At 40.2% G+C, this 27,612-nt stretch overlaps 1 protein-coding gene across 3 annotated transcripts in view; it reads left to right on the forward strand.

Annotated features, from left to right (window-relative positions):
* The window catches only part of stan (Protocadherin-like wing polarity protein stan), a 133,506-nt gene that overhangs the window by 97,993 nt on the left and 7,901 nt on the right, over positions 1–27,612 (forward strand). For 2 of the 3 annotated variants that reach the window (XR_001846784.1, XR_001846785.1), the window contains exons 5-9: positions 9,265–11,210; positions 11,313–18,582; positions 18,741–19,280; positions 19,484–20,974; positions 25,366–26,317. Coding sequence is in view for 1 of the 3 variants with exons in the window: in XM_017609867.1 (XP_017465356.1) it covers positions 9,479–11,210; positions 11,313–18,582; positions 18,741–19,280; positions 19,484–20,974; positions 26,311–26,317 (11,040 nt within the window). In the remaining 2 variants the exon portion in view is untranslated. The remainder of the gene's footprint in view (positions 1–9,264; positions 11,211–11,312; positions 18,583–18,740; positions 19,281–19,483; positions 20,975–25,365; positions 26,318–27,612) is intronic. The other variant, XM_017609867.1, reaches the window with a different exon arrangement.

The raw sequence follows: 27,612 nt of genomic DNA on the forward strand, positions 1-27,612 counted from the left end.
TTTACCAAGAAATACGCTTAAGACAAAATTTTGAAAAATTGGCGTGGCACCGCCCACTTATGATCACATATATGTATCTCGGTAACCGTTCTACCAATTTGTACCAAACTCGGTGTGGTTATTGTGCTTGGCAAATAAAAGCAAAACGTTCAAAATTATTGAAATCGGACTAAAATAACGGCCGCTTCTCATATAACGGTAAATTTCTGAAATGCTTGAAACTTCAATATTTCGAAATTGAAGGACGCTAATTAACTTAAAATTTATACACCCCGGCTTATCGTGTAGCGGTAGCTTTCGGAAAGGTGGAAAACATATATTTAATAATTGCGCCGGGTATTTAATGTTCGGCTCCGCCCGAACTTAGACTTTCTTACTTGTTTCTTATAATTTCATTTTCCTTTTATTCTTTGGATTAAACTTTTTTATTTCATTTAATTTTTCACTAGTTCATTTTATTTTTTATTATTCGATATTAACTAGCAAATACCCGGCGTGCTTCACTGCGCCTTAAAAGTATTTTTGTGCTGTTACTGCCTCCCAAAACTTGTATGGCCTCATTCATAAAAAATAAAATAGATTTAAAGAGCTTTTTTAACTTGATAGATTACATTGTTTTAAAAAACAAAAAATATGTTTGCTTTGATTTAATTTAAATGAACTAACTTTTTCTATTTTTTCTTGTTTCCTCTATTTTTTGTGTTAAGATTATTTTATTTTAAAAAGAAACTATTTTTTTCATTTAATTTTTACGAACCCATTTTTTTGTTAAATTTTGCTTTTTAATTTATTTTGTTTTAGTTTCTAATGTCATTTAAACTTTTAGAAACTTGTTTTATTATTATTTTTCTTTCTTATTTTATTTTTTCCTTTTTTAATTTTATTTGCTTTTAATTTTCAATATTTATTTGTTTTAAAAAGAAAAATATGTATTTTAATTTTTACAAAAACGTATTGCTAAAAGACAGAGAGAACAATGCTAAGATCTCCACGTTAGCGGATCTTTCAGTTAGTGAGACTATATCGTAAACTGTACTATATTGTGTTATGATTATGAAAATCGGGACATTTCTAAACCATCGAATCCGAACAGCTTTATTTTTGGAATAAAAAGACTTATTTAACACAAAAGAAAGGGAAAAAACTGAAAGATTATCGGGAAAATATATACACACAATATATACATATTTCATGCGCATGCATTTTTCGAGGGAATTAGTATTTTTTTTATATACATATTTAAATTCAATAAGGTCAAGCTAGAGTGGTCTGATTTAAAAAAAACAACAAACTTAGCAAATAATTCTAAACGCCTTTAAAAAATTTAAGCAAGAATGATAATCAAGGATCATAGAAAATAAGGATGCTATGTCTATGGCTCGCTTATATTCTACGTGCTGTGTGTTATCGAACGTGCTACCAGGTTTGTCCGAAAAATTGTTTTCGGGCTAGAGTAAGATATGTGCACCGCACTCTATTAGACCTTGCTAATAAATGAATTTAAAAGTTTTCCTAAAGGGTACAAATGCATTTACTTGCTTACGTGTGGCATAAATCGCGTGCAGCATGCATCCATTAAAATACAAAAACAAAAAAATCATCGGAAAATACGCAAACGGAAAACAAGACAATAAAAGCGGAATTAACCATAGTGTTCACCAGTGTTCGGTACACTGGTCGTGGGCGTTAATGTTATGTACATATGTATGGGCGGAATCACTGTTGAAAATTTACTTTTGTAATTGTTGTTTTGGCGCTTATAAATTTTCTGTTTTTGCTTTTTTCTGTTTATTGGAATTCGCTTGCATTATTCACACCACCAACACCGTTTTCATGGTTCGTCGAACGGAAAATATATGCGCCAATTTAGCTTCAGGTGTTTAAAATGGGGAGGAGGGAAGGCATTGCTGTGTATTGTGCAGCAGCGCGGTAAATGAGCGGGTTCCTTACGAGTATTGAGGAAAACTTTTCACACGCAATAATACATGCTATGGAGGTGCCATATGCAACATATAGACATGGCACTCATCATATAAAACATAGTACTTACACATGTTTGTATATACAGATACATATGTAAGTAAGTATCTTCAAAGCTCCCACTAACTACATAAAGTCTCAGCGTGCGGCACTTCAATGCGAACATATGGTGAGGCTATATATCGAAAGGAAACTCATAAATTGCTTAAAAGCTGCAAACTTACGCCATGTCATGCGACACAGCGTGTAGCATAAAATGTTGTCCGTTATACTTACATACATTTAGTGCATAAATAAGCAAGTATATGGGACGTTCCATACCAAAATGGACGGGGTTCACACTTCATGTGTTTGATTTGTTTCAAACTTTTAGGGTTGATAGACAAACATTAATAATAATGAATATGAAATTTGACCTTGATTAAAGCATTTTTAAAAACTCTACAGCACAAAAACGAAAACAAATCGATTTAATAGCTATCCAAATATATCGAGAACGGGGTGAGGAAAAAATTTTAAAAAAATCACACATACAAACATCAAAATTTTCTATGAAAATAAATATTAAAAATTTTTTTTTTTAAATTTTTCACACAAATTTTTTGACAAAAAAAATTGTTTTTGAAAATATGCCATCTCAAAATCACAATGGTAGCTCTGAGTGTTGTGCAATATTTAAGTATATTATTTTGGGGTGCGCTCTACAATAATTTGAGTTATGATTTTTTTTACAACGAATTTACAAATTTACAAATTTTTTAGTTTTTTTTTAGAATTTTTGAGTATGCAGTTTTTAGCCATTTAAATTTTAGTAATAATAAAGTGCAAGTTTTAAGTGATCGAAAAACTGACGCTAATTGTTTTTTTAATTTTCTTTGAAAGCGTTTTGCGCATTTTCTTTCATAAAAAAATAGTGCAAAAAGCCGTCAGCATAAAAATATTAAAAATCAACGCAATTTTGCAGTAGCTTAAAACTTTCACTTTATATTAAAATTTAATGGGCTACAAAACTGCATACTCAAAAAAAATCTAAAAAAAATTAAAAAATTTTGTAAGTTTATAATGTACTCAACTTCGGTGTAAAAAAAAAAATCATAACTCAAATTATTGTAGAGTGCACCCCGTAATACTCTACTTAAATATTGCGCAATACTCAGAGCTACTATTGTGATTTTTTTTAATTATTTTTTTTTTTTGAGATGACAAACTATTTTTTTATCAAAAAATTTGTATGTGAAAAATTTTTCAGAAAAAAATACTTTTAAAATATTTTTTTTTCATAGAGAATTTTGATGTGTGTATGTGTATTTTTTTTTAATTTTGCCCTCGCCCCGTTCTCAAGATATTTGGAAAACAATTAAATCGATTTGCTTTTGTTTTTGAGTTCTAAGGTCTTCAAAAATATATATATACATATATATTTTTTTCGTAGGAGAGGGAAATGCTTTATGCACTGGCCGGGGGCGCTAGTCTCTATACTACCTTCCCCGAGTGTGGGACTCCCACCGAAGCGTGTTGGGCTACCCACTAAAACCCAAACTCCCACCGCCCGCGCAAGAATCCCGCATCTGGCACCGCAATTCTGCATGTCTTCAGATGCAGGAGCGCGCTGTTAGAGCCTTGGGGCTGCTCTTTTGTAGGGGCGTTTCATTCGGGTGTCCTCAGTAGACAACCGTCCTCTCGTTTGCAGCGGAGTACGAATTTCACGTATCTCGCAACTGCTTCCCACTTTTCTGCGCTGGAAATCATTATCCCAACTATGTTGTCCGGAGTAATGTCTCCGTGTCTTTCTTCCAACATTCTGCGCGAAATCAAGAAGTGTTCGCAGGTGAAGAATGTGTGGTACACGTTATCTTCGACGTTTCCACAGTAGTGACAGAACGGTGAGTCCACCCTTCCCATTCTATGAAGATATTCTCGGAAGTAACCATGACCGGTGAGGAATTGCGTCAGGTAGAAATCGACTTCCCCATGTGGTCTGTTCAGCCATGTTTGAAGGTCGGCTATCAGGGAGTGTGTCCATCGACCTTTTGTGCTCGCGTTCCAGTTTTGTTGCCACTGCTGGATCAGTTGCTCGCGCGCCCTTGCCGCGGCAGCTGCTCGACCTATCTCGGCACTGAGATTGTAAATCTCTTTTCGCTCGTAAGCAAGTAGCTCAATTGGCATGACGCCAGAAATAACTAGAACCGCGTCCGCGGACACTGTACGGTATGCAGAAGCAATGCGTAGTGCCCCTCTGCGCTGTACCGAAGACATTTGAACCCGGTATTTTTTGACTTTCAATGCGTCAGCCCATATTTCTGCCCCGTACAGGAGCACCGATTGGACCGCTGTCATCAGAAGCTTCCTGCGGCATGGCTTCGGGCCGCCCACGTTTGCCATCAGCCGGCTTAGAGCCGCCGTGCTCTGCGCAGCTTTTTCACATACTCCATGGATGTGTTCCCAGAATGTGAGTTTGCTGTCAAGCTTCACCCCTAGGTATTTTGTAGACCTAGAAGTCGTCACGGGTTGAGGTCCGACCATTATATTTATAATTGTTGGGATCCGTTTCCTGGTGAGGAGCACGATCTCCGTTTTGGCTGTAGCCAATTGCAGACCGTGATCGCTCATCCATCCACTGACGTTGCGCATGACCTGGTTTAGCTTGAGCTGTGCTAGCTGGACATTTCTTGCTGTTATGACGGCTGCCACGTCGTCCGCGAAGGCGACAAGGAAGGCGCTCTCCGGCATTTCCGTGCGCAACAGACTGTCATACGTGGCGTTCCAGAGGTCCGGGCCAAGTACAGACCCCTGTGCCGCTCCGCCGGTTATACGTCTCTTTCTCTGACCTTGTGTTGTGTCGTACAAAAGCCAACGGTCTCTGAGGTAGTCCCGGATCATATCTAGCAAGTATGTTGGAACCTTGAATGACCGTTCCAAGGCCTCCAGCATATCGTCCCATCTTGCCGAGTTGAAGGCGTTCTTGACGTCCAGTGTGACTAGCAGCACTATTGGCCGCGCCTGGTGGCAGGCTTCTTCGGCCTTATGTACCGCCTCGACTACTTCGCCAATTGCTCCTATAGTTGAGTGTCCCTTCCTGAAGCCATGTTGTCGGGGTGAAAGGCCTCCCTCGCTTTCTATGGCTGACGTCAAGCGTATTTTGAGCAGACTCTCCATCATTTTGCCTGCTGTGTCTAGCATGCAGAGTGGCCGAAAGGATGAAGGAGAGTTTGGGTCAAAAATATATTAATCCAGCTGAAATTTCATATTTATTTATTTTTTATGTTTATCCATCAACCCTAAAAATTTTAAACAAATTATACACATGAAGTGTGAACCCCGTCAATTTTGGTATGGAACGCCCCATATACACAAGTTTTCATGCATTACTGCAAGCATTTTCGGTATGTATGTACGCAAGTGCAACATATGCTTGCCGCAACTTCAAGTGGTGTCAAGCTAAATATGTCAATATACATATATGTTTGTACATACATACATAAATAGTTACTCACTAGTTGTTTACAGTGTTGCATTGGCAAAGGTGGCGCAAATTGTTAGTGCTGTTATTGCTCTTATTGCCGCTGTTTTTGGCGTTTTACGCTCTTTTCTTATTACCTTGATTTATGCCATGTTTCATTAATCGTTGCTGTTGTTCGCCAAAAACTTAAATTCCTCCGCCGCCTTTGCTCTAGTTTTGCAACCACTCTTGCGCGGTGTGTTTTGCATTGTATTTTTGCTCGCTTTTGATATCTGGCAAATATATATTGTTGTTATTTATTTTTCATTGAAGCTACTTAGGAAATTTACTTTCCACTATTTAATTGAATTTCCGAAGTTTTCCAATTTGACAAGTAAATTTATTACGACAACAATTTATGCGGGTAGTTTTCAAATGAAAATGCAGGTCTATGTATGTATGTGCAATATATGATAAACGAGTATGTGTTCGTGTATGGATGAATGTGTTTGCGCGAAAATATTTAAGCTTTCATGCCTCGGAAAGATTAGAGAAAGTCTTGTGAAGCGCTGGTTCCGCACTAAGAATTTCGTAGATAATTGTCTTCGAACCTTTTCCAAGAAGGGATGTAGATTAGGGTGGTGCAAAAATGCATGTGAAAAAGTAAAGTCGGAATTTTTATGCTCTCACCCGCTAGGATTCTTCTATACCGAAAAAAATTGGGTATTACTATTAAAACCAATATACATACATACATACATACATACATACATCTGCTTTTGCTTAAGGTTATATTTTTTGTTTTTTTTCTTTCTATCTAGATCTCTACCTCTATCCCTATTCCTTTTAATTACATTTATGTTATTCTGTTTTCCTTTATCTTCATTTTTATCTTTATACTCTATCGATAACAAACTCGATAGTAACATCCCACAAAATATCGATAACAAAACCAATAAAAAAATCGATAACAAAATCGATGACAAATTCGATAAAAATCTCGATAGCAAAATCTATAATAATATTGGTAGAAAACCCGATTAGAAAATCGATAAAAGTATCGATAACAAAATCGACAAAAATATCGATATAAAAATCGGTAGCCAAAATCGTTTAGAAAATCGATCAAAATATCGATAAATAATCGATAACAAAATCCATAAAAATATCGATAGCAAATTCGATAAAAATATCGATAATAAAATCTACAACAATATCGATAACAAAACCAATAACAATATCGACAACAAGAATCAATAACAAAATCGTTAAAAATATCGATTACAAAATCGATGAAAATATACATAACAAAATCGATAAAAATATCGATTATTATATCGATACGTTCCGAACTATCGATAGCAAAAACGATAACAATATCGAAAAAAAAATTTCGACAACAAAAGCGATAAAAATATCGACTATCATATCGATAAGTCCCGAGAATCCCGAAAATCCCAAAATAGTTCACAGATTGAGTCTCTGTGTATCAATCTATATCCATTTCTCTATAATTACTTATATTTTAATCTTTCTTCATCTATCTTCATCTTTACTTTTAATTGGTATCCTCATCGTCATCTTTTTCTTTATATTTATCTTTGTTTTTACTTTTGTGTTTATACTTTTCTGCATCTACATATTACCCCTCACATAAGTAAAGTCTTTAAATTACCATGATCTTCATTTCTGCCTTTATCTTTAGGCATCTTTGTTTTTGTTTTTACTTTTGTCCTTGCCTTTATCCTTTTCTTTCTCTATGTACGTAGTCACCTTTACTTTCATTGTTGTATTGGTCTTTTTCTAAGTGTTATTCTTTAAACTTTTATAAGCAAAATTTTTGTTAAATTAATACCATATACATACCCACAAGAAGTATTTGTTTCAGCCCCAACCATTTCCGTTGCACCATTTCCGTTGCACCATTACCGTGTTCAATTTCCGTTGAATTTGCCAATTTACTCCCAACCAATCAACCGCCGCTAAAGAAGTTTCACTTTAAAAAAATGAAATAATTCAGAGCAAATTTATATACTTAATAGCTGTTGCTACATGTTCTTAATATGTGGGTACAAAAATTAATTTTAAACAAATATTTATTTATTCCTAATTTGATATTAAACTAATTTAATACAAATCTCATATTAAACTTGTAATGGCATTCAACTCTTCTGTTGTTGCATTGTGGTTCACTAAAATTTAATTGCAACAATAAACTTATTACCAAAATTCTACTTTATGTTAAGCACACTGACTGACCACCTGACTATACAAGTATGTAAATACATTTGTATGAGTATAGAAATCTCAAAGGACATAGCAGCTGAGTACATAATAATATAAAGTTAACTTGAGATGACAAGCATCATAGAATATCTACATATTTATGTATACTATACATCACCAATGTGTTTGTATACAGACAGAAACTTTTTGAAGTACACAAAAAATATGAATGCGCCTTTTGTATTGTCATAATATGTTTTTTATTTGAATGTAGTGTTACATAATTTCATTTATTACAAGACATCCTAAAGTCAGATCACATTTTTAAATTTCTACATATAATATCGCCGTGCGACAATAACAAAAAAATTTCAAAACACACGGAATAATCGATATACTCACGAAACTATGGCCCAGATATAGTAATACTGAGTCTTTAATTTTTCATTCTGACGTCATAAAAATTTTTTTAAAAGATTCTCAAATTTTAAAAATATGATTATTAAAAAAAAATTAAAAAAATCAGTGCAATGTAGAACAATAATATGGGTACCAAATGAGAGAGAAACTTCTGTAGAATTTAAAAACAATAAAGTTTTTTAGTTTACATGGACGAGTAGGTATTGAAAATGCGCCTTGAATAAAGTTTATCTTTTTAAGCTAATAAAGTTTGTAAGACGAAATTCGGTGATGAGGTCGTGCGTATATTAGTCATCAAACAATCAATAAAAAAAAAATTGCAAATTTTCAAGGATATTTAAGGACAAAATTTGTAAAGGACCAAAAAAAATATTGTACTATAATTCTACAAAATTTTTTCGATTATATGATATATTTATTTATCCTACATTGCACTGGATTTTTTAAATGATTTTTTTTAAATAATCATAATTTTTAAATTTCAAAGTCCTTTTAAAAAATGTCCTGACATCAGACAAAAAACCTAAGTACGCAGTTTTGTGTGTAAAGTTTACTGTCGCACGGTGTATCTATTCGTCAGTCGGTCATCATCATAACAATGAGAGTTTCCGCTTATTTGGTACGAGTGTGGTACACTTGCTTCTCTTTTTACACGGTTAGTAGCCTAATTAGAAAATTCTACATACAGCAGATTGCGGATGGCCAAGGCAGCGCACCCCTCGAATTGTTTTCCAATTATCTCTATTGGAACAATATTTATATATAGATAAAAAAATCAAAAAATTAAAATGCGCATGTAAGTTTTGTAATATGAAAATATTTCATACTTTACATACCACAATATATTTACTACATAAATGTTTGCTCTTCGCGCACTAAATTCAGCTATAATTTTGTTAAAACTAATCCTTTTCAAACATTATTATTACCCTTTCTGGGTCAACGCCACCACTTGTGGCTACTGAATAAATGAGCAATGAAACCATTTGCAAATTCGCTACTCTGCTAATCGTATAAGTATTATAGTTTTCGCGGTTACGCTTCAATCTATTTTAGTTGTGAGGAGTTCAGGGTCCCCTCGAGGTATCACATAATTTGCTCAGCTATAAATAAATAACATAATTACTCATACGCACCGACCGACATTGCAGTAACTAACTAATTCACCTGATTTGCTTATTCTGCTCTACTCGTTTTAGATGCCAACGTCAGCGAATTACGCGCAACAAATGCGAATTTAATAAACGCTGCGCGGAACGGTGGAGGTTCGACTGACTGAGTGGTGAAACGCGAACCACGCCACTTTACACCACCACCTACACAACACAACGCCGCACTCGACATTTAGGTGCTTTGCACACGCTAACGGCGTACAAACATTTAAATATCAAGCAAACATACAAGTAGCAGAAAATGTTAGTCGGAACAGCGCGCCAGCGGAAAATTTCATTTAATAGTTGTTATAATAGTGGCAGCGGTAGAAGTGGAATTAAAGCCAGAAAGGACGACGACGGCGCTAGCTGTAGTGGAAGCTGCGAAAATGAATACAGCAGCAGCGCATATAGTTATTGCATTGTGCGCTTCAACGCGCTGCCATCGCTCTGCACAATCTTGCTACTGCTGCTTCTTTCCACCGCACAACTGTTGCACTTAGCGCACGCTTATCTGATCATTGTGCATGAGGACGTGCCTGCGGGTGCAGTGGTTTTTAATGCCTCCGTCTACAAGCTCGGCTCGGAGCGACATTATAAAATTAACGCACATAAATCAGCGCACTTTGTACACCATCTGGTCGCCGTCAATCACAAAGATGGTCAAATACAGTTACGCAAGCAACTCAAGTGCGATGGCATCTACTACCCCAACCTATTTACCTTCTATGTGGACTCGACGTCGAATCGGCTGCGCAGCATTGACTACTACAGCCTGCCGGTGCGAATATTTGTAACGGGGCGGGATTGCAATGAAGATCGGCGCATAGAGGAAGAGATGCATAGTAGGCACTATGAGGAGGAAGAAACGGGGTACTCGAAACGCCGCAGACGCTACGTGGACACGATAGCGCACCCCGATTTGCGCTACTTCGGCGCCTATCTAGCGCATCCGAGAAACAATGTGGATCTTTTGCCGGCGAGCAGCGAGTCGGATGTACTCAATCACAACAATAGTCGACATGAGTTTCGTGATGGTGATCTGATATTTGGCGACAATTTCGACAATGAAATGCGTCATCGCATACTCAGCCGCAAGCGTCGCGCGAAGCAACAGCTACAACTCGAACCGTCACTGCACCGCCGCATCTCCGATGCCAAGCAATGGATCTCGGAAACGTACGCCTCCTATGCCATACACACAACGGACAAATGGAATCAAATCTGCTTGCGTCAGTCACAGTTCATCAACAATCTCAATGCCTTCTTGCCAAAGTCCATTTGCCAGTACTGCAAAGTGAACTTTTTGGACGTGAATGACGAACGCTTTGCCATCGAGCATCAAAATCACGATTTGGTGGCGAGTCGTGACGTCTGCATACACGAGTCCATGTGGAAGGTGAGCATAACTTTCAACATACGCTGCACACGCCCGGAAATCGTAGACTCTGATCATCGCCTCAAGATCGTCTATCACTACCAGGAATTCAATGACACCGATATAGCAAAGCGAGTACGCCGCGAGCTGCGTAATCAGTCGCCTTATTTTGAACAGGCACTTTATGTGGCATCAGTGCTGGAAGAGCAGCCGGCCGGTTCGGCTGTGACAACAGTGCGCGCGCGTGACCCCGAAGACTCGCCGGTGGTGTACTCGATGGTATCTTTGCTGGACTCACGTTCGCAGTCGCTCTTTAAGGTAGACTCGCGCACTGGTGTGGTCACGACTTCGGCGAGTTTGGATCGTGAGCTTATGGATGTCCATTATTTTCGTGTGGTTGCGACAGACGATAGTTTTCCGCCACGCTCGGGCACGACGACGCTGCAAGTGAACGTGCTCGACTGCAATGATCATAGTCCGACTTTCGAGGCTGAGCAGTTCGAAGCGAGTATACGCGAAGGTGCGACAGTTGGTTCGACGGTGATCACTTTGCGGGCTACGGATCAGGATATCGGAAAAAATGCGGAGATCGAGTATGGCATAGAGAGTGTGACTGGTAAGTGGAACAATAAAAGCACTGATGCCGTGATTTAAAATAATTTATTGCTCAACATGTTTTCTCTTTTACTAAACACCGATATTCTTGCATGCATTTCAGATGGCTCTGGCACTTTACAGGACCAGGAAATGCCGATATTTCGCATCGATGCACGCTCAGGTGTCATTTCCACCCGCAGCGCACTCGACCGCGAGACCTCGGATAGCTATAATCTCATCGTCACCGCTTCGGACATGGCTTCAGCACAGAGCGAACGCAAAACCGCCACCGCTACAGTAATCGTGAAAATCTTAGACGACAACGACAACTATCCGCAATTCAGCGAGCGCACCTACACAGTGCAAGTGCCCGAGGATCAGTGGGGTGATGATAATGTGGTGGCGCACATTCGCGCCACTGACGCTGACCAGAGCAACAATGCGGCCATACGTTATGCCATTATTGGCGGCAATACGCAATCCCAGTTCTCGATTGATTCCATGAGTGGTGATGTGACTCTTGTCAAGCCGCTGGACTATGAGAGCGTGCGCAGTTATCGTCTGGTGATACGCGCACAGGATGGCGGCAGTCCATCGCGCAGCAACACCACACAGCTTCTGGTGAATGTGATTGATACGAATGATAATGCGCCGCGCTTCTACACCTCACAATTTCAAGAGTCAGTGCTGGAGAATGTGCCAGTAGGCTATAATATAATACGCGTGCAAGCTTATGATGCGGATGAGGGCGCCAATGCGGAGATCATTTACAGCATTTCTGAGCGCGACGACAACTTTCCGCTGGCTGTCGATCCGCGCACTGGCTGGGTGCAGACAATCAAGCAACTAGATCGCGAGGAGCAAAGTCGCTTCACTTTTCAAGTTGTAGCTAAAGATGGTGGCGTGCCGCCCAAGTCAGCGAGCTCGACTGTGGTGATAACGGTTCAAGATGTAAACGACAACGATCCCACATTCAATCCAAAATATTATGAAGCCAATGTGGGTGAGGATCAACCGCCTGGCACGCCTGTGGTAACTGTTACAGCCACTGATCCGGATGAGGACTCACGCCTGCATTACGAACTCACTTCGGGAAATACACGCGGCCGCTTTGCAATTACTTCACAAAATGGGCGTGGTCTTATTACGATTGCGCAATCGCTGGACTACAAGCAAGAGAAACGTTTTGTGCTCACTGTTACAGCCACAGATTCAGGCGGTCGCTCGGACACAGCTACCGTTAATATTAATATCACAGATGCCAATAATTTCGCGCCAATATTCGAGAATGCACCCTACAGCGCATCGGTGTTCGAGGATGCGCCAATTGGTACGACGGTGTTGGTAGTGTCCGCAACCGACAGCGATGTGGGCATCAATGCGCAGATCACTTACTCGCTGAATGAGGAGAGCATAAATGGGCTCGGAAGTCCAGATCCATTCGCAATCAATGCACAAACTGGCGCAATTGTTACAAGTGCACTGTTGGATCGCGAGGCGACTAGTGGCTATCTGCTTACGGTCACCGCAAAGGATGGTGGCAATCCGTCGCTAAGTGATACCACCGATGTAGAGATTAGCGTTACCGACGTGAATGACAATCCACCCGCATTCAAGAATCCACTATACCAGGCATCAATTCTTGAGGATGCACTAGTCGGCACTTCTGTTATACAGGTGTCAGCAACGGACCCCGATATAGGACTGAATGGACGCATCAAGTATCTGCTGAGCGATCGCGATGTAGAGGATGGCTCATTTGTCATCGACCCCACTTCCGGCACAATACGCACCAACAAGGGCTTAGATCGCGAGAGTGTCGCCACTTATCATCTAACCGCCATCGCTGTAGACAAGGGCTCGCCACCACTTTCAAGCACCGTGGAAGTGCAGATACGTTTAGAAGACGTAAACGACTCACCGCCAACATTCTCCTCGGACAAGATAACGCTTTACGTGCCGGAAAACTCGCCCGTGGGCTCCGTAGTTGGCGAAATACATGCACACGATCCGGACGAAGGCGTCAATGCGGTGGTTCACTACTCGATTATTGGTGGCGACGACTCGAATTCCTTTTCATTGGTCACACGTCCGGGTTCGGAGCGCGCGCAGCTGCTGACTATGACCGAGCTGGACTATGAGTCGAATCGCAAGCGTTTCGAATTGGTCATACGCGCGGCTAGCCCGCCGTTGCGCAATGACGCGCATGTGGAGATTTTGGTCACCGATGTCAACGACAATGCACCGGTATTGCGTGACTTCCAAGTAATCTTCAACAACTTCCGCGATCACTTTCCAAGTGGAGAGATCGGCAGAATACCTGCATCGGATGCTGACGTCACTGACAAACTAACATATCGCATACTCTCCGGCAACAATGCGAATCTGATACGATTGAATACAACTTCAGGTGGTTTAGTACTTAGCCCGCAATTGAATACAAATGTCCCCAAATTCGCAACGATGGAAGTTTCCGTCTCGGATGGCATCAATGAAGCAAAGGCCATAATGCAGCTTTCGGTACGCTTGATCACAGAAGATATGTTGTTCAATTCTGTTACAGTGCGTTTGAATGAAATGACCGAGGAGGCATTCCTGTCGCCGCTGCTTAACTTTTTTCTCGATGGCCTGGCAGCGATTATTCCTTGCCCCAAGGAAAATATCTTCATCTTTTCCATACAAGACGACACCGATGTCACGTCGCGCATCTTGAATGTGAGCTTCTCCGCTAAACGGCCAGATGTTTCGCACGAGGAATTCTACACGCCACAATATCTGCAGGAGCGCGTCTACTTAAATCGTGCCATACTAGCGCGTCTCGCCACAGTTGAGGTGCTGCCCTTTGACGACAACCTTTGCGTGCGGGAGCCTTGTCTCAATTTCGAAGAGTGCCTCACCGTGCTCAAGTTCGGTAATGCCTCAGAGTTCATACACAGCGACACTGTACTCTTCCGCCCTATCTATCCGGTAAATACTTTTGCGTGTTCGTGTCCCGAAGGCTTCACGGGTAGCAAGGAGCATTATTTGTGCGACACAGAGGTGGACCTTTGCTATTCGGACCCTTGCCGCAACGGCGGTACATGCGTGCGTCGCGAAGGCGGCTACACCTGCACTTGTTCGCCGAAGCATACGGGCGTTAACTGTGAAACGGAGATATCAACGCTGAAGCCCTGCATGTCGGATGCCTGTGACGGCGGTTATTCCTGCATGAATTCCTTTCTAAGCTCACAACCGCCACCGTACACAGCGACGTGTGAGCTGCGCTCACGTTCGTTCTCCAAAAACTCCTTCCTTACCTTCGAGAGCCTCAAACAGCGACATAGATTCAACCTGAAATTACGGTTTTCGACTGTGCACGATAACGGTTTACTGCTATACAATGGGCGTTACAATGAGCTGCACGACTTCATTGCACTTGAAATACTCGAGGGTCATTTGAGCTTCTCATACTCGCTGGGCGATAGTAAACAAAGTGTCTCGGTCGTGCAACAGGCGAAGGTCTCCGATGGCGAATGGCACGATGTTGAGGTGATATATCTGAATCGGACAGTGACACTTGTACTGGACAAGTGCGACACAGCAATAGCGCTGGCCGGAAATTTAGGCGATCGATGGAGCTGCGCCAATCAAACGACCCTAAAGCTAGACAAACGTTGCGCGCTGCTCACCGAAACCTGTCACCGCTTTTTGGACTTGACAGGTCCGCTACAATTGGGTGGCTTACCACGCATACCCGCACACTTCCCCGTGGAGAACCAAGATTTCATTGGATGCTTATCTGACCTGCGCATCGACGATCGCTACATTGATCTCAACTCGTATGTAGCCGATAATGGCACCATCTCCGGTTGTCCGCAAAAGTCACCACTCTGCTCGTCGGAACCTTGTTTTAATGGAGGAGTTTGCCGTGAAGGCTGGAACACTTACACTTGCGAGTGCCCTGAAGGCTATGCAGGCAATGCATGCCAGGAGACCATACCCGCACCATGGCGCTTCTCCGGCGATGGCAGCCTTAGCTTCAATCCATTGTTGAGGCCGATACAACTACCCTGGGTCACCTCACTATCCATGCGTACTTTACAGCTGGACGCGTTTCTGCTACAGATACAAATTGGGCAAAATAGCTCTGCGGTACTTTGTCTGAAGAACGGCATACTCTATTACATATATGAAAACGAACCAATGTACTTAGCTGGCGCTTATCTCTCCGACGGCAACTGGCATCGTATCGAGGTTAAATGGCTTAATTCGGAAATACAGTTCTCCGTAGACTACGGGCAACGCAGCGGCGTTGTGCCGATGTCACAGAAAGTACAAGGGCTCTACGTTGGAAAGATTGTCATCGGTAGCGCTGACGGTTCAATTGGGGCGGTTTTCGATATGCTACCCTTCGAAGGCTGCATTCAAAGTGTGCGCATTGGCGCCTCTCAATCTGTGTTGTCGCGTCCAACGATACGCGAAAATGTCGAAGACGGCTGCATGTCGCGTGCAGAATGTCCGGAAACTTGTCCACCGCATTCCACATGCGCGACTACTTGGGACGAAGCGCGTTGTGAGTGCTTACCTGGTTACGTTGGGCCCGAGTGTCTGCCTATATGCACCGTCAAACCCTGCGTGGCTGGTGTGTGCCGCGCGAACGTCAGCGAACCACGCGGCTACAAATGCGAATGCAACAGTTCCTTGCAGCATGGTGAATATTGTGAGAAGACGGTGCAGCAGCCCTGCCCCGGCGGCTGGTGGGGCGAGAAGGTATGTGGACCATGCAAGTGTAACCTGAAGCAGGGATACCATCCGGACTGCAATAAGACCACCGGCCAGTGTTATTGCAAGACAAACCACTACCAGCCACCAAATGAGACAGCTTGCATACCTTGCGACTGCTACTCGATAGGCTCATTCAGCGGCGCTTGCAATCCACTGACAGGTCAGTGTGAGTGTCGCGAGGGTGTGATAGGACGCCGCTGTGACTCGTGCTCAAATCCGTATGCGGAAGTTACACTAAATGGCTGCGAAGTCGTTTATGATGCCTGCCCGCGCTCATTTGCCGCGGGTATTTGGTGGCCACGTACTCCGCTCGGCAGCACGACTGTGGAAAATTGTCCTTCACCGGCCAGAGGCAAGGGACAACGCAACTGCGACGCCATGTCGGGTGGTTGGAATCAAGCGGATATGTTTAATTGCACTTCAGATCCATTTGTTGAGCTGCGCAAACAACTTTCGCAATTGGAGAAGCTTGAACTGGAACTCAACTCATTTGTTGCCATTAAAATGGTGGAAAACTTGCAGCAAGCATGCGAGACTGTAGATCGCTCGAGCGCTGTGAAAAAGAAAATTGTAAAGGATAGTCGGCGTTACAAAATGGAGTCCTCCTTTCTGCTGAATGAAGGCAGCAATATGTGGTCTAATGAACTGGAAATGGACTATCTTTCCGATGAGCTAAAGTTTACACACGACCGCCTATATGGCGCTGATCTTCTAGTTACTGAAGGCATCCTACAGGAGTTGATCAACTACGAGCTAATGCAGAACGGCCTGAATCTGACACATAGCCAAGACAAGTATTTCATTAAGAATCTAGTGGATGCCGCAAGCGTCATATTGGACCGTAAATATGCGAGCGAGTGGAAACGTGCAACCGAGTTGATACAGCGTGGACCTGACGATCTTGTGGATGCATTCAATAAGTATATGGTAGTGCTAGCCAGCTCACAGCATGACACATATACCAATCCTTTCGAGATAGTGCAGCGCAACATGGTTTTTGCTTTGGATATAATTACAACTGAATCCCTTTTTGGCTATGAACCCGAACAGCTTAGTGAATACCACAAAACAAAACTCAATCTGAAACCGAATGCGTACACAACTGAAAGCGTGATTTTGCCCGACACGAGCGGTTTCCTGCAGCACTCCTCGAAGCAGAAGCCAGTGATTACCTTCCCCAAGTACAACAATTACATACAGGATAAAACGAAATTCGATAAGTACACTAAAGTGTTGATTCCGCTGGAAATGTTGGGTATAACACCGCCCGGCAGCAATGAAGTCACACAGAATGCCATCGATTACCGCGCCATCGTTTCCTATGCGCAGTACAAAGATGTGGGGCAACTACTGCCAGACCTGTACGACGAGACCATCACACGTCGCTGGGGTGTCGACGTCGAAGTGGCCTCGCCTATACTCTCACTCGCCATTTTAGTACCATCCAGCGATACCGAAGAGAAACGCATAGAGATACCTTTCCGAAAAATCTCATCTCAAAAGACTGGCTCCAACGAACAGCAGTTCATCGAGGTATTCGATGTGCCGAAAACGAGCAGCAGTGGCAGCGAGGAGCACATGATTGAGAACATACGCATCACAGCGCATGAAATACTACCACCAGCTGCGACGAATTCACATGAAGCAAGCGCCGAAGTGACAAGCAACGAAGCTGTAGAGGTCGCAGACGACGAAGAGCCACACATTAGCGTGCGCTTCGACGATGACAACATCGAATTCCACGGTGACACCGGCGAGGAAGTAGTCGATTCACCTGAGTTGACAAATCCACATTTCGAAGCTGGTTCAAGCGAACAGCAAAAAGGTGAGAACGAAGCAATCTACCGCAGTCGCAGACTGGTCAAGCGCCAGGTAGAAGTCATCTACCCATCCGAACAGCAACAAACACAACAGCGCGTCATCTATCGTTCGCTGGGCTCTCCACATCTCTCACAGCCCATCAAGCTGCAAATGTGGCTGGACATTGATCCAGCGCGCTTTAGTCCACGCTCAAATCCACAATGCGTGCGTTGGAACTCATTCACCAGCCAATGGACCCGACTGGGTTGTCAAACCGAGGTGCCCGACTTCAATGAGCTGCCAGTCGATGGACAACCCATCATCGTTAACTGTTCCTGCACGCACGTTTCGAATTACGCCGTAATTGTGGACATCATTGACCCCGAAGATATACCTGAGCCTTCTTTATTGGTGCAAATCACATCCTACTCCGCATTTATGGTCTCACTGCCGGTGCTGCTGAGCGTACTCATTGCTTTGGCGCTGCTGCGTGGTCAACAAACCAATTCGAATACCATACACCAGAATATCGTGCTGTGCGTGTTCTGCGCCGAGTTGCTTTTCTTCGTTGGCATGCAGTCACGTCGCAATTTGCTTGAAAATGAATTCCCCTGCAAGCTTATAGCGATTTGCTTGCATTACTTCTGGCTGGCCGCATTCGCTTGGACGACCGTCGACTGTGTGCACCTGTATCGCATGCTTACCGAGATGCGTGACATCAACCATGGACCAATGGGATTCTACTTTGCCATGGGCTATGGTGCACCAGCCATTGTGGTCGGACTTTCGGTGGGCGTGCGGGCGCATGAGTATGGAAATAGTTTGTTGTGAGTATTTTATTTATGCGTGTATGTGTGTAGGTGTGCGCTTGTGGTATTTGTGTATTGAACCTTATTGAATTGGTTTATATGCTTTGCATTTCTAATTCATTTTTTGTTTCTCCTACATACATATATATATATATGTATGTATGTTTCTTCAATAGCTGTTGGCTTTCCGTATACGAGCCGGTCGTGTGGTGGCTGGTCGGTCCCATTGCGGGTATGTCGGTGGTGAATCTACTAATACTGTTTGTATCTGTGAAAGCTGCATTCACGCTTAAAGATCACGTACTCGGTTTTGGCAATCTACGCACGTTACTTTGGTTATCTGTCGTCTCGCTGCCCATGATGGGCGTCATGTGGGTGTTGGCTGTGTTGGCTGCTTCCGAGAATTCGCAGATGCTGAGCATCCTCTTGTCCGGTGTGGTAGTGCTGCATTCCATTTTCTGTCTCATTGGCTATTGTATTATAAACAAGCGCGTGAGGGAAAATTTGCAACGCACCTTCTTGCGTTGTATGGGACGGAAAGTGCCATTGTTAGATTCTTCGCTAGTTGTGAGCAATAGTTCACATAATGTGAATGGGGCGACGAGACCGAACAATTTCCTAGCGGGTAGCTACGATACTGCGCGAAGGAATGTGGGCATCAGTGTCTCGAGCACGACCTCCAGGAGTACGGCGAAAACAAGCTCAAGTCCATATAGGTGAGTGTTGAAAGTACCGAAGAGTAATTGAGGTGTTATTGAAACTCTAAAATGGATCCAAAATCCAATACTCTTCATTGTAAAAATATTTTATACTCTCACCCTCGGTCAGCCATTTCCTCCGGTTACTGCTGACTGCCTATCGAACGCAACTTTTATTTCATTCAAATATCTCGCTTTTTTCTCTCCTCACTTCTTTCCAGTGATGGCCAGCTACGCCAGACCTCTACATCTACCTCGAACTACAACTCGGCCAGCGATGCACCCAGCTTTCTGCGCGGCTTCGAATCCTCTACCGGCGGCGGTGGTGGCGGTGCTGGACGCCGTGAAGAAAAATCTCGTCGTCATCGCAAAGACTCCGATTCAGGCTCCGAAACCGATGGCCGCTCATTAGAACTCGCTTCTAGCCACTCAAGCGATGATGATGAATCACGCACCGCGCGATCCTCGGGCACGCATCGCAGCACCGGTGTCAGCGCTACCCCCTCATACCTGCCCAACATTACCGAGCATGTGCAAGCAACTACGCCGCCCGAGTTAAATGTCGTACAAAGTCCACAGCTCTTCCCAAGCGTCAATAAACCTGTCTACGCGCCGCGTTGGTCGAGTCAATTGCCTGACGCTTACCTACAGTCGCCGCCGAATGTGGGACGCTGGTCACAGGAAACTGGTTCCGACAATGAGCATGTGCACGGCCAAAAAGTTACCATCTCACCAAACCCACTGCCAAATCCAGATCTCACGGACACCTCCTACCTGCAACAGCATCATAACAAAATCAACATGCCTCCATCGATATTGGAAAATCTGCAAAACGTGCGTAATGATAATGGCTATGAGGCACACGAACGCGACAGTATTTACCGCCGCAAGGACTACCCGGATAGTTATGGACAATTCGACACACTACCCGTCGCGGGTAACTACAAGCCACCCAGCCACTATGGCAGTGAGAAGGAGTATAATGGCGGCGGCAGTGGTGGTGGTGGTAGTGGCAGCGGCAGTGGTAGTGGTAGCGCTGGCGGCGGCAATGGTGGCACACAAATCGTCAACCACATGCGCTCCTTCCACCCGGATGCGGCTTATCTCAGCGATAGCATTTATGACAAACAACGCACACTGGGCTATATGGGCCCCAAAGCGGACTCGCCGTATATGTCCAAAGAGCGCATTGCGCCCGATATTTATGGCTCACGCGAAAATCACTACAGCCTTAAGAAGCCGCATATGTATGTCGGCGCTGCAGACTCAATGCATTCAGTGCATTCATTACTTAAGAACGACTATCAGGCGCAGCAGCAGCGTCAACAACACCTACAGCAGCAGCATCACCACCAGCAACAACACCAACAACAACATCAACCCAATTCGGCCGACTATCACTCGGATCGCATGTCAGAGGGTTCGGACAAGAATGGCTATCATTTCCCCTACACCGCGGAGGAGGATCACATAACGAGCAATCGCAAGCTTAGTCATCAACACAATCCATCACCGTCGCTGCACAGCTCGCATCAAATGCTTAACGGGCATGCGCATGGACATACGGTGAATGATATGAATAATCCTGGTATGCTGGGGCGGCATACACTGAATTCGAGTTCGCGACATAGTTCGCGCGCCAGTTCGCCTCCTTCGAGCATTGTGGCGCCCATGCAGCCGTTGGCGCCGCTCACAAGCATCACGGATACAGAGTGAGTAATCATTGGGGTGTGGGGCACAATATTAATGTATAGGCACTTTAGTTACTCGTTACTGGTTACTGGGTGTTATATTTGTTAAATAGTAGTAATTTATTTGGCTTTCTTTTGGTCACACAAATCGCAAGGGCAAGTGAAACGATTTTTAATCGAAGTACAAAAAAACTGTTATTATCAAATGGCAATTAAATTTTACACAGGGAAATTGCTTGATTGCAGTTACTATTTATTGAAATCCGAGAGATAATGTGGAATGAAAAATGCGCAGCACAATTAATTATTGAGCAATAAAATTTAATTTAAAGCAATAAAAAAACGCTTAAAAGTAAAAATCTGCATACATACCCACATATTATTAGTGTGGGTCGTATTTTGGGCATGGTCGGTTTCTATAGATAATTCTAAGAGAAAATGAAGAAGAAACTATCAGTCGGAAATAAAATAATAGGATAAGAAAAATTAACTTTTTCGTTATATGCCAGTATTAAAAAGTGTCCACCTTTTTTTACAACTAATGGATACAAAATTCCTATATTTTAGTTTATAAAATTTTTAATTGATTTGCCTTGTCGCGTGAAAATTTTAAATACACCACATATTGACAAGTTTTAACAGTACATATATTTTTCGATTTAATTTTTGTATTTTGTCTTATAAAAATATAGTTCATTCTTTAACAGAAACCGATAAAATTCAAGTTTCAAGCTTTGTGCAATATTAAAAAAATCAAAAAACTTTGGAAAATATTTCAATCTTTTTAATTGAATTTCTTAGAAATATATTGAGTGGACATTTTCTTGGACCATTCAATTTTAGTGAAATTAAGTGCGAATAGCTGAGACTTGCCGTTAATTTTTAGCAATTTTTTTCTAAGGGTGTCAGGCATTTTCTCCCATACAAAGTCGATCTTTTTATAAATATATATATATATATATAGAAATTAGCAACCCTTTCAATTTGCCTATATGGTACGTATAATTGTGAAACGTCATATATTTTTGTATATTAGCTGTAATAAAAGGTGAACAATTTGTTAAACTGGCATAGAAAGAAAAAATTAGATTTTGTGAAAATGTAAATTTTTCTTTCAAAAATGCGCAAGCTAGAAACTCATTTCCAACCCATGGTTTCTTCTACACTCTCCCTTAGAAGAATTATCTGCAGAATCAGAAAATTCCATGCGATTTAGTAAAAAAAAATGTACCCAGCCTAATGTAAATATAAATTCAAAGTGGTTGTAGCATGAAAACAAATAACCCAATAAAAGCAATAAGTAATAAATTTAATCCTTAGTGATGACTAAGCTCAAAAATTACTTATATCTTGAACACTATTTGCGCAAAGTTATTTGTAAAACTTAGCCGAAGCAGATGAAGACAAATACGTTTACGACATCAATAACTGAACCATTCCCTTGAAAATAACGAAAATCATAGCCGTAACCAATGCCATACTACAACCTTCACTTTAATCATAAAAAATAACCTTAACCACAACCATAACCATAAACAACAACCTTAACCATAACCACAATCATAGCCTTGGCATAACCATAACCATAACCATAGCCAAATCTTTAACCATAGCTCTTACCTTTATCGTAACCATAAACATGACATGATCTTAACAATAACCATAATTATAAATATAACCATAGTCATATCCTTAACCATAACCATTAACATAATCATAAGCATAACCAATCCTATAACAATAATCATAATGATAATAAATTCAACCGCCAGATAGCAAGATACTCCTTTCATTATTTCAAACCAACTTTACCCAGCTTACTGCCTCGAGAATTCTCAGAAGCCAACTTAAACTTTATTTTTGAATAAATTGTTCGATCAAGTTATTTTTCATATGTGCTTCTTGGAAGATACTTTTCTCAGAAGATTTTTTAATTGTGATAATATTTGAAAGGAAAAGGAAGCGTTCAGTTTGCTCACGATGAAACACGTTGGTGGCTGGTGGCCTATTGTGATACCATTTTGATTCGTAGTTGCGGGTGAACTCGATACCCACGATATCCTCATCATCCCATTTGTTAAAAGGCTAATTATTTTGCTGACATGGGTCTTCGTTCCTTTAAAACGAGGGTTCTGGATGTTTCTTTATTCAGCCTGGGCTAGATTTGATGAGGTGCAAGAGAAGTTAAATAAAGGAGCTATGCCATTAACCATACTTAGTTTCCAACGCCGCGAGCCAAGCGAGTTACTGAGACGGCTAATACATACCAGAGTTGTGAAAAATGCATACATTCCTTAATGCATAGCATTTTAATGTTAATTTAAAAAATGCATTAAGTTTTGAAATTTAATGTAAATGAAAATTTCAATGCATTAATTCCGAGGAAATAGTGCTAATGATTTATTTTTTTTGCATTAACATTAAAATTTTTAAATGAATGCTATTGCAATAATTTACTGCATTAAAACTATAACAAGCATTAAAAACACATTTATTTTATTTTGAAGTGAAAATTCTTTGTTGACGTTGAGGGTAGAATTTTGAGGTCAAAAAAGAAAGTGGCGGAAGTTAAGGCTGGTTTTCACTGTGTCAGAGTCAATGGAATTTGTCGTCAAATATTGAAATCGCTTATTGATTGATTTAGATCAGAATAGGTCTTCAGTCGTGTACATGTGCTGCTAAATTGGCTATCTGTCCGTTTTTGGCCCATAATATAATCGACATAAAAACCTACAAAAGCACACTGAATTGCAAGCACATTGCTTTTATTTTAATAAAATATCCAACAATATTTACAAGCATTTTCCTAGAAATAAACACAAAAGAATGAAGCTGAAAAAAAACTATTAATAACACTTAATAACAAAAATGTTCCATAGATGCCACTATACAGTTCCTATGTACAATTGCTCGGTGATTCATAGAAAAAAAATTAACTCGATTTTTGGAATCAGCGAACGATTTTACATACTAATTCGATAGTGTCGTCTGGAGAACAAAAAACAAAATTAAAATTCGTGATCCAGTGTAATTATTCGAAGTCCTTCCAAAAGAGGTTATTTATACATCACTAGAAAAAAAATTTAATGGTTTTTAAAAATGCAAACGAGCAAAATTACTAAAAACTTTAATGCATTAAAATTTATTCGTTAGCATTAGTTTGGATAATTTAATAAAAATAAATTTGATTAACTTAATATTTTTCAGAATTAATGAATTGCAATTTTTATTTACTTTAAATTTCAAGAATTAATGCATACATTTTTTACATTAACATTATTGCTTTAAGTACCATAAATGCATTAAATATAACTAATAAATTTAAACTTCGTGAAAGTGGGACAAAAAACTCACCTAAATATTTTGTATTGGGTATAAAATTATATAATTGGCAATTTGGCAAAAAAAAATTCTTAATAATAATAAGCTGCCTTCATTATTTAAAATTTTATTTTTTATTATGAAGCATTAATCCTCGCGTACATTCGTGGTGCGTTAACTTTTAATGCTGTTAATTGTTTTGTCTTCTGTAAGGAGAAAAAAATCGTTTCACTTCTTGCCTTTGCTAAAAAAATTCACGCTTCAAATTAAAGTTATAAAATATATAATCCTCTTACCTATGCAAATAAATATATTTACTTATATCAATTATGCTATCGGTGTCTATTTAACAAACTAAATAAATAGCTATTTGAAAAATAATTGCAACATCATCAATTAAAGCGCAAAGATAAATCATGTCCTCCACATTCAAAAAAAAAAAACTCCTTTAATTAATACAAATAATTTTTCATTCTATTTTCTCTCCTTTTTCCAAAACACACACAAAAAACAAAAAAAATCATACCAAATCACATAACGCAACAACAAACGATTTTGACCATAAAACAAAAAAATACAAAAATAATACGAAACAAACCAAACTTACAAATTGTTGAAAATTTTCAAAAAAAAACGCATTTATAACTTACATGTCTGAAAAAATTTAAATGTGATCCTCATTAAACTTTCAACAACTTTATGCTAATCAAAATTATTGTCTAAAAAAATACTAAAAATATTTGCGCTCAACTTTTCATTTGAAAAAAATTGGCCATTAATCCTCTACAAATACACACACACACTAACGTACTGACGTAAACGTTTACAATTTTTTTTTATCGCACCAAATGCATTTGCATTGTATGCTCATTTGCTTTGCAAACCCCAACCATTCAAACCAAATACACCAACAACAACCTTTGCCAAAATCACAACTACACCACACTTCCAAACATATTTAATTATGCTACCCACCAAAATACCGAAAACCAAACAAAAACACAAAACTATTAAACTCAACAAAAAAAAAAAACAAAAACAACCTCAAAAACATAAACAAATTTGCACTACAAATTTTAAAATGACCGCAGGTGGTCATGGGAACGCCTAAAGAAAATCTAATTACAACTTTCTTTATTTTCCGCTCACAATAAATTCAAATATGGCAAAATGCAAATTGTGCAATGAATTGCAAATATGGCGGCGAACAAAACCAAACTAAAAATAAAACATACAAACAAATACACACACACAAATAAAACTGAAAACATATCTGTTGGAAATTGCGTTGCAATGCGCAAATATACATATAACGGCCATAATACGAATGCAACAACAACAATGGTCATACATATTTGCATACATATGTATGTTCACACTGCATATGTTATCTACCAACAAATAATTGTGAAAAATTTGAAAAAAATATCACAAAAATATGCAAAAATATTGAATTGCATGGAATTGCATTTGATGCGCGAAATTTGAATATACTTCTACACTATTTACCATAAAATGACTAATGGGAATAAAACAACAATAACAACAACAAACTGGCTATGCAACAAAAATAATGCGCATTTGCCATAAATGATCAACTCTGCTCTGAAATGGAAAATTTGCATTCGAATATTCAACCGCAACTGCATGCCATTTTCGCAACAAACAACCACTACAAAAACAACGAATGCGTATTCAATTATATGCCGGCAAATAAAAAATTCAAAAAAACAAAACTCGGCTGTTCTTACACTCACGCGAACACATACAAACACATTAACTCGCTCAACAACAATTTCTACCAACTCACATAACGGACCACCCCCATACGTTCGGATGCCCGAGCAAACTCAACTAACAATACTAATATTATCTAATGAAATTTAATAAAAATGTTTACTATTATTTCCAACAACAACAACCAACAACAAATCTACAAATACATTCACTCGCTCAACTACAATTAAACTAAACTATCGTACTACTCCTGTATGTACTCTCTACATTTTCATTCATCCACAACAACAACAATGCAGTTCAGAGGTAAAACAAATCATTATTCATATTCTAATAACATTAACAATTACATTTATCTAAATATATTTTATTAAATTCAAAATCATTTTCATAACTACTTAACTAATTGTAAATACAAACTGCAAAAATGTAAATATCCAATTTTTTTTTGTTTTATTTTATTAAATAATTGCAAATTGCGTATTGATTTTGTAAATACACTTTGGTTGTTGTACTTGGTTTTGTTGTTTTCTGGAATGGTTTTTAATTTTGGCTTTTGTTTTTTCTTTCTTTTTTTTTTTGAGTATATTTCCTTGTAGATTTTGAGTTTTTTGAAAGCCAACAACGCACCTTTAATATAATATTTTTAATGTATACATTATTTCAAAAATTTTATTTTAAGTACTAACGTTCGATTTAGGTCTGCAAGAGGTGTATGAAAATATTTATTTATTAAGTGAAAAACGGTAAGGAAGAGAACAGAATTTTTACCACTATAGACTTTACGCCAAGCAAAAATAATCTGCGAGAAGGGCAATGCGCTCCGTAAAACAAATACCAATCAGTCATCGCACTTGGTATCAAACTATTATTATTATTATGAGCCTTGAGCACTGCTCAAAATTAATACGGAAAGAATTTTCATTAAGGAAACTCTGGACTCAGTTGATCCATAAGATTTTAAGATCGCTGATCATGATCCCGGTATCTATATATATGACCACATCGATATCAATTGACGGTCTTCATTTTTTTCGCACGATATCGTTTTTTTTTACCACAGATAACCTGTGTGAATGAGCTGATGATCTCGAAACAACGACAAGCGCTCACTTTACCTAAAAGATCAAAACTTATCTAGACGTGAAATTTCCTTTTCGGATTCAAAAAAATTATATCTTACGAGTTGAGACGATTTATCTTCTCTTTGACTCTGATTTTGGCGTCCATATGATTCCAGGACACCAAAATCATGATCAACGACCTCCAACTCAAATTTCGATTCAAGTACCATACGTTCGCTGTAGTGTTTTCCTAGGCTCACTTACAGCTTTCTCGAAGCTTGTTCGGAATGCCTTAATTCACTTTCGGTCGCGTGGAAATATAACCTTCTCAAACTTGTATGGGTAACCAGGCCATAGTGATATCGCAGGAAACTGTGTGGTTGATGAACTGGCTAGAAGCGGCATCCTCGAGGTAACAGAGGTCAAGAAAGGAGCTGGTAGAAGTTCGCTTGACTCTTCGAAAGATAGACCACGGACCAACTTTGAGGCCGCGGAGTGGGAAACCTGGGCGTTGTGCTACTTCCAGGTCATTCTGGC

The sequence above is a fragment of the Rhagoletis zephyria genome, unplaced genomic scaffold (assembly GCF_001687245.7).
Source record: "Rhagoletis zephyria isolate East Lansing unplaced genomic scaffold, Rhagoletis_zephyria_1.1 Rzeph_scaffold_00261, whole genome shotgun sequence".
NCBI lineage: Eukaryota > Metazoa > Arthropoda > Insecta > Diptera > Tephritidae > Rhagoletis > Rhagoletis zephyria.